This window comes from Trachurus japonicus, chromosome 6, assembly GCF_045865225.1.
Source record: "Trachurus japonicus isolate A0001 chromosome 6, Traja_1.0".
In the NCBI taxonomy this organism is placed as follows: domain Eukaryota; kingdom Metazoa; phylum Chordata; class Actinopteri; order Carangiformes; family Carangidae; genus Trachurus; species Trachurus japonicus.
This window is the reverse complement of record NC_140912.1, coordinates 35145987-35161606: the sequence shown is the minus strand read 5'-3', so window position 1 is coordinate 35161606 and position 15620 is coordinate 35145987. Positions and strand designations below refer to the sequence as shown.

Sequence of the window (15620 nt, the reverse complement as noted above, 5' to 3'; positions counted from 1 at the left end):
CTGCATCAAAGCTTTTTCTCTGTGTTTAATGACGTCACCACGGGAACAAACACTGATGTATAAATAAATAAATCAATAGACCGAATCTCCTTGTTGTTTACATTCTACTTCCGGGTAGAAAACCAGCACGTAATTTGAATGAGAACAATAGTAACGAACGAGAGTTTAGCTATATATCATATTTTTCACGCCCTATCACCGTTTAGACAAATCTGAAATGATTGAAGAAACATTACTATTTCTGTGTGTGTGTTTTGTGTTGCTATGTGTTGTATTTATTCAGTTTGGGGGAATCACAGTGTCTAGAAAGCATCAGTGGCTCAGCTGACAGGGACAGCTAACAGCTCAGTAGCTAAACTAACGGTAGCTAAGCTAACGGTAGCTAAGCTAACGGCAGGACCAAGGGGGCAGTTGTGGGTCTGAGAAGTGAAGCTCACTTCCGCGTTCAACAAACTGCAATCCCCTCTTCTTCCTCTGGGGGCTGGCTCCAGAAGGGAGCAACTCCACTTGAGCCCCATGTTAAAATAGCCGATTTTACAGCTTAAAAAAACATATTTACAGCCTGGTACATTTCATTTTTTTGGTCTCAACCGATAGTTTCTACCCCCGCACACACTCTGAGGGGGGTGAATTTTTTTTTAACTCTACCGTTTTACTATTATTAGGTTTAAAGTTCTGGCCAATTAGGGCGCAGAACCGTTGAGTGACAGGTCTGGAGACCGCTGCTACGAGGCCAGTGGGCGGGCTCTCGGCCGGCCAACGGCCGCACCGCTCCAAATATGGCAAGTAGAATCCAACATGGCGCGGCTCAAACCCCCGTAGTAGCGGCACAAAACAGACTCCCCCAAACCAATGGTGACGTCACGGTGCTACGGCCGTTCTTTTTACAGACTATGGTCAGGACGTCAGCTGTTAAAACCCTCCCGTTGTGGGACACGACATGAAACTACTCCAGTTAGCTCAGTCATGTTGGAACTCAGATATCCGCTGGAGAAAATATTTTTTCATGGAGCGTTTATTGAGTCACTGAGTTATTAAAGTTAAACAGGTAGCTAACCGTTAGCCCGGCTAATCTATGATAACCATGACTAATTACAAATATGTGCACACAGAAATAGTAATGTTTGTCCAGTCATTGGTTTTATAAACTTTACAAACATCAGATTAGTCTAAACGGTGATATAGTGACATGAAAAATTAGATAAATATAGTGAAACTCTCGTCCGTCACTATTGTTCTCATGCTGGTTTTCTACCAGGAAGTAGTTGTAAACAACAAGGAGATTCGGTCTATAAATAAATAAATAAACAGGAGGCGGAGCTTCAGTTCATCTGTTTCGCCGCCGCCGCCTTGTTGTTGTTGCTGCTCTTGGTTGCCGGGCCGACGTGCTGCGAGGCCTTGCCCAGCGACACCTGGCGGATGGTGGAGCCGAACTGCAGCGTGCTGAGAGTCTCGGCCGCGTCCTTCACGTCCGGACTCACGTTCACAAACACACAGCACTGCAGAGGAAACAACACACACGGCACAGGGTGGGTAAAAATATCGATATGGCAATATTTAAATATTAAATTTACGAGATAAAGTCGTACATTTCCTACGAGAAAAAGTCATAACGTTACGAGACTAAAGTCGTAAATTTACGACTTTATTCTCAAAGTTTGTGATTTTTTTATTCATCAATGTGGCCCTAATACTCCGTCGTAATCATCATAACTACAATAAAAGTCTTCAGATGACTTTGGTTCTCAAAAAAGTGTTATATTTTTGGAAAATATACAATCTGTTGATACACAAAAGACTAGAAGTTTTCAATTCTTTCCAATGGGAAGTTTCTGAAGGTTAAATTTGTTGTAAATTTGAGTTGCGTTTTTTTCCATCCCAAAAGACAACTTGTCACAACTGTCATAACACCTATACGTATAAAATGAACATTTTTCAGCATTTGTCACGCTGTATATAATAATGATACAGTAAAATGAACGTGGTTTCTCACCTTGGCGTCCCCGCTGAGACTCGGCTGCAGCAGGTGGGTGAGTTTAGAGTTCCTGAACGGGATGTGGAGGGCGTTGCACTTCAGAGCGCTGAACACCTGAGGGAAGAAGAACAACAAGGTTCACCTCAGTAGAAGAGACATAAGACTCTTTATTAATCGCACACTTGGGAAATGTGGTTGTTACAGTAGTAACTAGCATAGTAGCGTATATAGCATTTGTAACATAAAAGGTAAAAAAAAAAAAAGTAGAAGAATATGCAAATAAAAAGATCAGAGCCACAACTATAACAGTCTCTGTATTTCCCTCTAAAACAACTCTGTGTGGTAACGTTGTGTTATTATCTCATAGCGTGGTGAATGTGCAGGTCACAACTTGTCCACCAGAGCGTTGTGGAGTTGTTGGATTGTGTATTTGATGAGTTTGATGAGGGAAACCAAGAAATCCCATAATGAGCCTCCGTAGCGTAGCTCTGAGCAGCTCACGGCTCTGCTCCGCCGTTCTAAAAATAGCTTGCACCGACAATTAAAGGTAACGAACCTACTGCTATGAATATAGGGATTATGGCAATGGGCCAATTTGACAAAATGTTGAACTTAAAGAAAAAAAGGCAAAATTCTCTGATTCCAGCTTCTTCAATGTGAATATTTCTGGTTTCTTTGTTCCTTTATGACAATAAACTAAGTCTCTCTTTGGTTTGTGGACAAAACAAGACAAATTGCAGCCCTAAAAAAGATATAAAAACAATGGAGGATAAACATAATAAAAGGTGTAGTTCAGTCGTGTCCTGAAGGAGGCGCTGCTCAGCTGTGAGTCGTCTACCTGTCCGAGCGCCGTCAGCGACTTGTTGATGGCCGCCGCCTCCACCAGCCTCTGGCCCTCGGCCTCGGTCTTGGAGATCCGCTCCGACCCGGCGAGGTCGCACAGGGTGAGCGTCGCCCGTGACGTCAGACCCGACACCTCGTCTGAACCCTCCACCTGCAGCGCCACCACCAGGTGAGAGCGGGAACTGGCGGCGGAGACGAACGGAACGAGAGCCGGTGTGAGTGAGAACGAGGACCATTAGTAGGAACGTGAGTATCGAACGTGAATCACATTGTTCGTTTTATGTCATAAAAGTTTTTGTCAAAAATGTATCGGACAGTGTAACGACCATTTGACCATAATAAGAGTAAATACAGTAATACATATAATATTGATCTTTTTGGAAGTTTTGTTTACGTTAAAGGGACAACGAGAAGTTTCTCCATCGGCAGAACAAAAAATTCTGCGAGAATAAAAAAGTCTCATATTAATGTGGATGAATCTACGTTACCACTTGTTAATGGCTCCATTTTCAATAAATATTTTAATTTATTCATTCATTTTGTCTCTATCGTTATTTTGTTATTATTAGTGGTGGCAGAAATGCTGGTCGAGCCGACCTTAAACGAACAATGTGATTCACGTGCGATACTCACGTTCCTACTGCCATCCATATTGTCCATATTTCGTATCTGTCATATAGCAACAAAACCAATAGTAACCGCATGCAATAGAACATTTAAAAGCATTTAATCGGTTATTAAAAAAGTTTAAAAATGTTCCAAGTTTTACAAACAATTAGATGCAGACAGATACTATTATATATACTACCTTTAAAAAGCAACAATGAGGTAAAATACCAAAGACACATTCAGTTCACATTAATAAATAAGTAGTAACAGTAAGTAACACACATAACACACGTTTGCGGTGGCACAAGGTAGTTAGTCCTGATAATAGTGAGTGAGTGAGAAGAACAAACGGGTGTGAGTGGATGTGACCTCTGACCTCTGGATGTTCATCTTGGTGGAGGCGATCTTCCTGTTCTTCTCGCCCGTCTCCATGACGCCCAGGATGTCGGCCTCGGTCTGCACCTGGATCTGCGTCAGGCCCGGGACCGTCACCGACTTCCCCTGGACCCGGAGCTCCAGAGCGCCGGCGCCGGGGCTTTTGGTCAGGAGGTCGTTCAGAGAGTCGTTGTAAATCTCCAACATGGAAATCTTGGAGAAGACGAGGATTATTATTGGATGTTAAACCGCAGTTTCAGATCAGCAGAGCCCAGTTCAAAAAAGTTCAGAAGGTTTTAATCTGGATCAAAATAATCTGGATTTAAAAATCCCCAGGTAATCCATCTCAAGTTTTATTCCAGTTGTTCAAAGCAAAGTTGGATTGGATCAGTCTGGTCCAGATACAAACTTTTCAAGATTAACAAATCCAGATAATAATGATCATTTTAAACAATCAGACCATTTCTTATCTGGTCTGGATGTTTAAATGAATAAAAACGCAAACATACAGTACCTTAGTCAAATACATAGTGAATATTTTTCCATGTGTTTCATATTCAAACTTCAAATTTCTAATTTAAAAAAAATTTCCAGTAGTTGAGGAAAAGTTCTTAATTTGTGGAATAAACTTCAATTCAATTCATTTTATTTGATGAAGAGGGACAGTGTACATTGACAAACATTTAAAAATAAAATGTAAATGTACTCAATTGTAGCTACCAAACTGAAAGTTAATTTTATTTAATGTAAATGTTTAAAAATCAGGAGCAAAATATAAATCAATTAATGTACACAATATACTACATTATAAATGTTACTCATTAGACCAGTTTGTTCCTGAAAGGAGTGGGAATAAGTAAAACTTTACTCCCACCCCCTAATCATAAATTAGCTATCAAGCTTCTTTGTCATTATAATCTATACAATAAGTTAATTTATAAGTTTATTTAGCTGGATTTATTCTAATATATTATCACTAATCTTTATCTCTCTGAAATATAGGCATATAAAGACATATACTGTATAAAGACAAACTGAAGGTAACACCAACAGAGCAACAAATAAAACTAAGTGGGTAAATACCCAAATAAATAATAATAAGCACCTTGATTCCTGTACATATTGAAAATCATTTCTTTGTATTTCTTTTTGAACTGGATTATGTTTGGGCATTGTTTTAAAGAAGCTGCAGTTCCTCTCCCGACCACTAGAGGGAGTCTCCACCAGTGACCATGGCTTATTTTATAGAGGATTTACGTCATAAAGAACTGGGGGCGTGGCCTCTTTGAGTGACAGGGCCCAGCTCCACACAGGCTCCTCCTCCTTTTGGGATTATCTAGGAATTAGGGGGCGGAGTTACAGAGGTGACGTCCATCTTTGTTTTCAACCAGACAAACTGTCACAGTATCACAGCAGGTAAACATTACATCACCCTGTTACCTTCAGAGTGTAGGAGACCTTCTCTTTCTCTGCACAGATACGAAGCAGCTCACGTATAGACCTGAGAAACACACACACACACACACATACTTTAATCCCAGCCAGGTGTGTGTGTGTGTGTGTGTGTGTGTGTGGAGGAACAGGAGCCGGCTGACGAGCAGGAAACCCGACCCCTCGGTGTGTAAACCACCCAGCTCTTCACCTCGTCTCGTATTGATGAGGAGTTTGTCGTCAGGTGACACGTCGCATAATCAGACACAATTAGTCTCATTTGTCCTCTGACAGCTGCAGGTGTCACCTTCAATATTTAACTCCTCGCCGACACGACGAGGCTCAGGTGACTGAGCTCTGCTTCTCCTCTGTGTTAATGAATGATAAACCACCTGAGGTCCGTGCCATCATTATGACAGAGCATTAGGGCCACATTGAGAGATGACTTTGAGAATAAAGTCATGATTTTACGAGAAAAAAATGTCATATTACCATGAAAAAGTGATAATATTACAAGAATAAAGTCATAATATTACAAAAAGGTCATAATAAAGTCATAATATTATGAGAAAAAGTCATAATTTTAAAAAAAAGGTCATAATATTATGAGGGAAAAAGTCATAATTTTACAAAAAAGGTCATAATTTCATGAGAATTACATCATAATATTACAACATAAAGTCATAATATTACAAGAATAAAGTTATGATTTTATGAGAAAAAATGACTGGATTGTGCATCACAGACCTGAGGTTTTACAGGGATTAATACACAAGGAGAACAGGAGAAGAAAACACAGTAGAATAAAGACAATGCCACAGACTGTGAATGAAGTAAAGGGTTAAAACCTGATGTTGACTCCGGGGTTTTCCCTGGTGCCCATCATGGTGTAGGTTTTCCCTGAGCCCGTTTGTCCGTAGGCCAGGATACAGACGTTGTAGCCGTCCACACAGGAAGTGATGACGGGGAGAGTTCCTGCAAACACGTCCTCCTGCACAGAACAAGACGTATAACAAAATATTAAGTAAAGTCCTCATTGGATAAAAAGTAAAAGTTACAACATTGATCTCACCGGTAAAATAAAGTTTTTATTATCATTATATTAAAGTTTTAAAGCTTTTATTTTGAAGGGCTGATCCATGAGAAGATCTAAAAACCATCTCAGTGTAGTTTTCCATCTCCTTTCTAAGCTTCTCTCTGGAGCTCTAGCAACAAGGTCGGTGTCAGCCAATCAGGAGAGAGGAGGAAGCTCTGAGCCTCTCTTCTGATTGGTTGACTGCTTTTCTAAAGTGATCCAGTAAAAAATAGAGCAGATTTCAGAATAAAACACTCAGAGAAACCAAATCCTGCAAGTTGTTGTTGGATGGTGGGTCCAGGTGGTGAGGGGGCGGGGCTTAGTTGTGACATCACAAAGTGACAGGAAGTCTTGACGGCTGGTTTTAAGGCTTCAATGGAGCTTTAACAGAAACATCTACCTTTATTCTGAAGGAGCTTTATTGTTACCTGGGAGCTGTTCTGGGAGTAGACCTTGTCGAAGCTGAACTTCTTCCTGTTTCCCCCCTTCTGGAGCAGCGCCACCACTTCCTGGTCGTCGTTGGTCTCCAGACTGGACGCGGCGGCGGCGGCGGCCCCGGCGCTCGGACTCTTCCTGCAGCGACAGAAGACCCGGATGTTTCCCTGCAGCTCCAGCAGTTTGTTGTAGAGACTCTTCCTCTCCACCGCCTCCCGCCGGTACAGCGACCGCAGCTCCTCCGCCTCGCCGGCCGCCTCCCGCTCCGCCCGGGCCAGCGTCTCCACGGCGACCCTCAGCTCCTCCAGCTGGTTCCTCATGTCCGTCATGGTCTGGTCCACCGTGGACCGCAGCTGCTTGTTGGAGACGTTCAGCTCGCGGCTCAGAGCGCTCACCGTCCGCAGCCGCGCCGGGTCCACCCACGGTTTGCTGGCGGTTCTGACAGATGGACAGTAATGGAGTAAATTTACTTGAGTGTTAGATTTCTTTGGTACTTATTACTGTGCGTTCACACCAAAAGCTTCCAAAGCGTCAAAACGCCGGAAGTCAATTCATTTTCAATGAGCGCCGACGACACTAAGCGTCCAAAGCGTCAACAGACGAGAAGTTGAACCCTGGTTAAAGCAGAAGTAAGCGATCCGGTCGTTTTGGCTAATGCTGCGTTCCAGGCAGGCTTTTGAAATCGTAAATTACAGCTTCAAGTCACAACTTACGACTTTGTAGCGTTCCAGACAACCCACTCGTGTTTTTCCGACCTGTTTTACCGGTGAAAGTCACTATAACGGCCACTCGTAACTTCTGACCCGTGAACTCGTACCAGATCGAACTGGTACGACTTCACAGGTCGGAAAAACACGAGTTACGAGTTTCCTTGAACGCACCATAACAGTCCTCGTCCCTACGTCGCCACATTTACGGCGTCCCTTGGCTGCACACACAGCCCTGCATGCCGTTCTCTCTCCTCATTGGATAAAAATTGTAGGATACGAGAAAAGTTTTCTCCTGGGCTCAGAGCAGAGCAGAGGGACTGAGAGACCCGTGTTTCAGACCAAACACTCTATGTAAGTGATTGCTGTCGGAAGATAGAACTATTTAAGACTTATATTAACACAAATATATCACTTACTTCTGCTTTAACTTTAAGGTAATGAGCTATAACGCGGTTCAGCAGCAACCTGTCAGAATAGAGATGTCCGTCGGCTGCCTTTTTTTTCTTTTTTTTGTCCTTCGGCTCCCCAATGAGCAGCAAGATCGAACTTTGACGTCAGTCACGTGACAAGCGGCCAAAGCAGCTGAAAATATTTGCAGTTTGGGAGCTGTCTTGTCTGAAGCCCATGACCCTCGCTTTGGAAGCTTTTGGTGTGAACGCACAGTTACGGCGTGTTCACACTGGGCGCGAAATTTTTCGCACGATCAGATTACATACAAAGTCAATGTACAGATGCGAATGGACGTGAATTTGTGCCGGCGGCACGAATGAAGCAAAAACGCAAATTCAAAATATTGAATGCTGCGAGTAAAAACCAATATTCCAGCGTGCAAACTCGAGCGAATAAAGCGAGGCGAATATTTACTCGCGCCCGGTGTGAACGCACCCTTTCTCTTACTTGAATACATTTCCAAGACAAATATTTTTACGTTTACTCGAGTTAATTAGTAGGAAGGCTGAAAAGTACTCGTTACTTTCAGGTCTTTTTCTAAAATCCTATTGGACACAAGCTGTGTTTGTCTGTGAAGGAAACCCTAAGCCCTAAAAGCAGCACATCAGTGCAGCTGCTTTCAAAGAGTTCATTCTCAGAGACAAGAGTTAAAAGCTCCTTACATTCATTTACAAACAATTAGAGTCATTCATTGATGTGGACAATAAGACATTTACTCTTACTCTTACTTTTACTCTCTTGCTCTTTTACTCTCTTACGTAAAGTAAATTTAAAAGCATGTACTTTTGGATACTTAAGTACCTTTAAAAGCAAGTACTTTTTTACTCTTACTGGAGTAACATGTCGACTGAGCTACTTTTACTTGTAACGGAGTACATTTTGACCAGTAGTATTCATACTCTTACTCAGGTACTGGGGTGGAGGACTCTGTCCGTCTCTGGACAGGCGGGACAACGACGGCGGCGGCGGTGTCTCTGCGGTTGAGCAGCGAGCGGATCTTCTCCCGGGCCGTGTGCTGGTCGGTCTCCAGCTCGGCCAGCTTCTGGTTGAGGTGCTGCACCACGTCGTTGAGGTAGCGCAGCTCCCGCGACAGGTAGCTGTTCCTCTGGAGGAGGGTGTCCACGTCCTTCTCTTTGGTCTGGAGCTGCTGCCTCAGCTCCTCGATGACCCGGTCCCGCTCCAGCAGCGCTCTGATTGGACCAAAAGACAAAACAAACACACTGTAGACGGTATTTACTCCCGTGAGAGCCTATGGTAACGTAGAGGAACACACTAGCAAGGATGTTATTAGCTGTAGGTTCCAGAAGGTGGTCTTGGATTGCTACCACCTCTCATCATGTTGCCTCTCTGATGGTACCAACTGGTAGGGTTGGGCACCGGGAATCAAGAATCCAATGGAACTGGTTCTAACGTTACGATTGGAACGTTAAGAAGTTTTCTTAAAGGGATACTTCACCCAAAATTGATAATTCACCAATTTTCTACTCACCATCATGCCAAGGAAGGGTTTGGAGAACTTTCAGAGTCATCAAAATGCTTTTGGAGTTCCAGAGGGGGTCCGGCTGGCAACAAATTTTCATTTCAGTCAGGACCACTATGTCAAAAATAATCTTTATTTACTTGCACAAGATTTATTTGGCGGTATGATACTGTTCTGGGAAAGCCTGAGGCAGGAAGAGCACCTTCCTGCCCTTCATGAGCCATCATGAACGGCATAAGCAGGGAGCACAGCAGCCAAGAAAACCCAGACAGACCAGAGCAACTAACAAGACACAATGACAAGGTTCATAACAGATGACGAGAGGAGCTGGGGTGGAGGTGGGTTGCAAAAAGCCGGCAGAGAAGCAGCAAGGGAGGTGACGTCGGGCTACAGCAGTTTAAATAGCGTTTTCTGAATGCAATTTCCCAATAGGAAGCTGCCACGGGGAGTCAGCTGAGCCATCAGATGCCGATTCAGAGCTTGACATCGTGGCCTGCCAGAACTAACGCTACGCTTGATATACAGTATATGTAGTAGTAGCTCCAGTGGCAGCGGGAGATGCACTATTTTTGCTGCAAGATGTTCTTCCGTGTTTACATCAAACATCCAATAGTTTACAACAACGAACAAACATTTTGCAGCAAATCTCGCGCATGATCACAAACATCAACAGCCACTGGGAGCTGCTGCTACAACAAGGATAAAAACAGAGATCACATTAACTTTTCCATGTCACGGCTTCAGGACACTTGGGTCAGTACAGACGAGCAGTATGGAGGAATCTGGATGTTACATAGTGTGTGTTTTGGACCATTCAAAAATGAACTCTATCCACCGCCATTATATAAAAAGAACTCCTAAAGCATTTTGATGACTCTGAAAGTTCTCCAAACCCTTCCTTGGCATGACGTGAATTATCGATTTGGGATGAAGTATCCCTTGAACAATTTTCATTTGTTGTGTTGACTACGACACTACCACCAACAGACCAGGACCCGGTCTGGATTCTGTGTTTGCTGCCTCGGACCTGAAGGAGTTGAGGTCGGCGTAGTTGTGATCTCCGCCCGGCGGCGCATGAAGCAGGATTTCTCCAAACATGGTGAGGTAGACGGAGGCGACCTCGTCTGGGTCGTAGTTACACTGTCGGAGCGCCGCCGTGATCTCCTTCTGGTCCACCAGGCCCGGCAGCGTGGACTGGACCAGGAGAACCACAACATGTTGTTTTACACACAGGAAGTTAGATATTTCATCAGAAAAGTCAGAAAAGTAACTCCTTGTTTCTCATCATTTACCTCCTTATTTTACAGGCTACATTTCATATTCATTAGGAAACAAATCTTAAATATTCCTGAGGATAACAGGTGTGGAAAGCCAGTCCCATTTCCTTCTGTGCTGTACAAAGTATGAGGATTTAAAAGAGGTACTATTTTGTGTAATCTATACACAAAACCTTCATTATCGTTATTATTTTGGTGCTCTGATGAGCAAAAACTGGACTGGTTGTTTAATTTCGATGTCTGGAAAAGAAGACAGGATAGTTTGTTGAATTCATCTTTGATCAATCCTTCAAAGCTTGGTGTTGTTTCTTTTTTTTTAATAATGGTTTTGAACTCCGTAGATGAGCTGACTGCTCCTGAGGATCTGGCTGTTTTAATTGTATTTTTCTTTGTTTTCCTATTTCTTTGATGTGTTGATGGTGTACTGGTTTGTGTGAGTTTTATTCATTAATTCATTCATAATTTAAATAGTTTCTAATCAATATTGAACATAATTATTCAGAGTCGCTCAAATTCGTGACAAACAAGAAATCAAACATGAGCAATTGATGTATTTTTTGAAATGTCCATCACTATCTTGTCCATTTTCTAAGTTAAGCCTTTGTAATCTCTTATGTTTTCATCATTGATTAATGTTTTATGTTTAGTTATATTTTAATCTTCCTCACCATGACTCTCTGGACTCGAGCTTTGACAAAGTCCACGTCCATCTCCCACTGCAGCGGCAGCAGCAGCCAGACGCCAGCGTGAGGATCCCAGAACCTGCAGACGTTCACGCGCTCCTGGAGGAGAAGAAAGGATCAAACGTTCACATCTTTTTCTTTTTTTTTCGTATATATTTTTTGGCCTTTTTGCCTTTATTGGATAGCACATGGTGAGATAGACAGGAAAGGGGGAGGCAGACGTTCACATCATAGCTGTATCTCCTCATCTCCTCGTCTCCTCGTCTCCTCTCACCTCGAACATGTAGGTCATGACGGTTCCTCGGCCCTGGATGTAGACGCTGGCCGTGCGGTCGTCCTCCCTGACGGCTGATTGGCTGCTGGGCGACGTCTGCAGCTGAGTCTGAGGGAGGAAACACATCAACTCATCACAGCTTTTAGGTCTGGGTGAAAAACTAACCTTCAAACACACACACACACACACATACACACACACACACACACACACACACACACACACACACACACACACCTCATAGCCGGCGGTGAGGAATCGACCCTGGTTGTACCACTCCTGAGGAAACGGCTGCAGCTTCTGGAGACGAGGTCAAAAACAAAACACAACACATTAGAGATCGAAAAATTAAACTTCCACTTACATATTTTATGGACATATTTTATGTCCACATGCTGAACGTCGGTTACCTGCGCCTCGTCGACGTAGACTCTGTTGCCGTGGTGATTGAAGCAGCTGTAGAGCATCCCGTTGTTGTGGAGGAAACTCTCAAAGTCCAGAGACACTTCTTCACCTTCGGCCACGGCTTCCTGAGTCTTAACAACAACAACTACTACTACTACTACTACTACTAAACAACAACAACTACTACTACTAAACAACAACTACTATTACAAGTAAATATTGTATTAAATATTGTACTTGTACTTGTGGTTTCGTTTTCTTAACCTGCTTGTTTCTATTTTAGCATAGGAGGACTGGCAATGGAAATTAGCTTGGTAGCTAGAATTGGGTACATTTACATTTTATGTATATTAAAATGTGTATCAATGTACATTGTCCCTCTCCATCAAATAAAATAAAATAAAATAAAATGAATGAAATAATATAATATTATTTTATTTTTCAAAATAAAACTGGCCTTTTATTGTGAAGTACTCAGAAAAAATAAAACTGAAAACGTAAGTCAAAAAAGTTGCTACATTTTTAATTTTGTTCAATTAAAAACATATGTTGTCTTTTATGACGTGAATTGACGTCAGATAATGTGTGTGTGTGTGTGTGTGTGTGTGTTCTTGTATTTACTACCTTGTGAGGACCGTCGATAGTTTTTAACCAACAGAGTGAGGACATTTTTACCAAGTGAGGACATTTTGGACGGGTTAAGACTTCAGGTTATAATTAGGTTTAAATTAGGTTAAGAGTAATGGTTAAGGTTATAGGGTCAGGGGCTAGGGAACACATTATGTCAACGAGTGTCCTCACAACGATAGCATTGCAAGAATGTGTGTGTGTGTGCAGCTCACAGTCGCAGCCGGGTTCAGGACAGTGTGTGTGGTTCTTTCTTCTGCTTCCTCCTCTTCCTCTTCCTCCTTCCTCAGTGTGTAGTTCTGTTCGCTCTTTAACGACCGGACCTCCATCACATGACTGTCGGCCATCGCTGACCGCCCCTCCCCCTCCTCCTCCTCCTTCTCCTCCACCTGAAACACACACACACACACACACACACACTCACTCTCCTGTCACCAACACACACACTAACCTGCAGCGCCAAATTCTTTTATTCTAAGATGATTCCCCCTCAAAAACGTCAAGTTTGTTAAATATCGTAATACTGTTGGGCAAATACCATATACACACTCCTGCATATGGAAAAATAAATCCCCATCAATAAACATGTTTCAAAAAAGAGTTAAACAAATATTTTAGTTCCTTACATTTACTGGCAGATGGAAATGAAAAAAAAAATGGTGCAAATTGCAATTCAGTGTTTATTTGCAAAGAGTCCCAATGAGTACAGCGCCTTCAATTTGTGTGATACCTTTTATTATATATATGTTTTTCTTTATATAGCCTATATATATACACTGCTCAAAAAAATAAAGGGAACACTTAAAAACAATACATTGTAACTCCAAGTATATCACACCCATGTGAAATCAACCTGGGATGATCATTTTGATTTACATTGATCATTTTTATGTTATGTTGTTTTCAACACAGTCTACTATATATTGAATAACAATTTTAAACTGCAATATTTCATTAATTGAGATCTAAGATGTGTTGTTTAAGTGTTCCCTTTATTTTTTTGAGCAGTGTATATACACACATATTTAAAAGTAGCTATTTTCATATTCTGTATTGCCTTGTAGATTTATTTTTCTATTTTATTGTACGGAAATGTATGTCTTCTGGAAAAAAGAATGCAACATATGTCCCTGTTAAATGTGTATGTAAATTCTGTAATAAGAAGTATTAAGTGTCTTGTCTTTGCCTACGTATCTATTGTCTATGACTAGTTTGTCAGGTTGATTTTGGGTTTGAACAGTTTGCAGTCAGAGCTCGAACTCCAAAGTCTGGTATCTCTGAATGTATTCAAGTCCATGATAAATTCCATCACATCCAGGCTTCAGGAGTGCAAATGTTTTAATTGAGTGCAAATGTTTGACTAATCTTGTAAATTATTTCAACTAATTTTGAAAATTCATTTTTTTGTTTTGTTTGTTCGTTTGTTTTATGTTTTTAATTAATGTGACTATGTGTTGAAACTATGTGCTGTCATTCTTGGCCAGGTCTCTCTTGCAAAAGAGATCTTGGATCTCAATGGGACAAACCTGGTTAAATAAAGGTTATAATAATAATAATAATAATAATAATAATAATAATAATAATACAGAGAATATGATTGTTTTATGTGTTAACAGAAAATTATAAATAAAGTGTTAAAAAAAATAAAGTGTATGTAAATCTGAATACAATAAAGTTAAAAAAATAAAAACTAACCTGCAGCGTGTCGTCGCTCCGTTCTGCAGGAGTGGGGGGTCGTTCTGGTCCTGGTTCTGTTCCTTGTTCTGGTTCTGGTCTTAATACTGGTCCTAGTCCCGGTTCTGTTTCTAGTCCTGGTCCTGTTTCTGGTCCCGGTCCTGGTCCTGGTCCTGGTTCTGGTCCGGCCTCCCCAGGCTCGAGCCTTTCGGGCCGGGAGCCGTCGCTGGCCGAGGCGCCGCTGCCCATCCTGACCACTGACAGAGAGAGAGAGACGGAGAGAAAGAGGTGGTGAGGTGAGAACAGGTGAGAAGAGGTGAGAAGAGGTGAAACGTGACACCTCCTCCTCCTCCTCCTCCTCCTCCTCCTCCTCCTCCTTAGTTACAGTAACCGTCCTGTTACCTGCAAGGAAGTCTGACCCCGCCAAAATAAAGGTTTAGATTTTAGACATAACAATAAAACAGCTGTTTAAGGAGGTAGAGGTGGAAATATAGTTTAGTATTTCTCACTAAACAGCTGCTGCTCAAGTAAACTGATGTAAATGTGAATAATATAAATATAGTTTTAGTTTTAGTTTTTTTATTTGCACATTATAAAACCTGTATAAACAATGAAAATAGTAAAATGAAACATTGTGCAGGAGAGGTAGAAGCCAAAAAAGGCTTAGAAAAATACCTCCCCTATGAAAAAAAACAACAAGAACAACAGTGGTGGTTTTCAGAGTAGGAAGACAACACAGAAATTCACAACATAAAAAACAGAAAAGAAAGAAAAACAAGTTAACATAGAAAAATGAAAGATACTGAATTAACATGTATGTAAAATGTATACATCTGTGTTTATTATATCCATTACATTTAATATGATATGTTAATATGCAATATTTAGTTGCTCAACTCAATTGATGATTTATATATAAGGTGAAATCTGAGACATCTGAAGTCACATCAGAAACGACTCCAAAATGTTCTTAATGAATCAACTTTGTTTGATTCCAATGTTTATTGAATTACACTACAAGCTCATATCAGTCCGTAAGGTGATCACCTGAATCAAATCATATTTTAATGAAGATCATGCTGCGATTAAAAATTGGGGTTATTCCACCTTTGTTGATTTCTGAACCCTTCCTAAGTTTAAAAATGAACATGAACATGTTTTCTTTTGCATTTTCATTCGATGTCTGAAAACAATGCATCTATTTTGACCAGTTGCCATTTTATGCAAACAAATGCATTCTCTAAATAACAATATTTTATTTCAAATTTTGCAGAAATGTTGTAGTTTTGTAGTTTTG

General features: G+C 41.4%; 1 protein-coding gene across 1 annotated transcript; it reads right to left on the bottom strand.

Annotated features, from left to right (window-relative positions):
* Window positions 1-1322: 1322 nt before the first annotated feature.
* On the bottom strand, window positions 1323-14572 carry LOC146986565 (uncharacterized). Its single transcript, XM_085780505.1, has 16 exons — window positions 14512-14572; window positions 14345-14403; window positions 12865-13038; window positions 12028-12147; window positions 11855-11917; window positions 11618-11725; window positions 11329-11442; window positions 10411-10577; window positions 8830-9093; window positions 6737-7181; window positions 6082-6224; window positions 5243-5303; window positions 3804-4015; window positions 2814-3000; window positions 1994-2089; window positions 1323-1499 (listed from the first exon to the last, which is right to left on the bottom strand). Exons 1-16 carry the CDS (start codon window positions 14570-14572, stop codon window positions 1323-1325), a joined length of 2451 nt encoding a protein of 816 aa, XP_085636631.1.
* Window positions 14573-15620: the final 1048 nt, after the last annotated feature.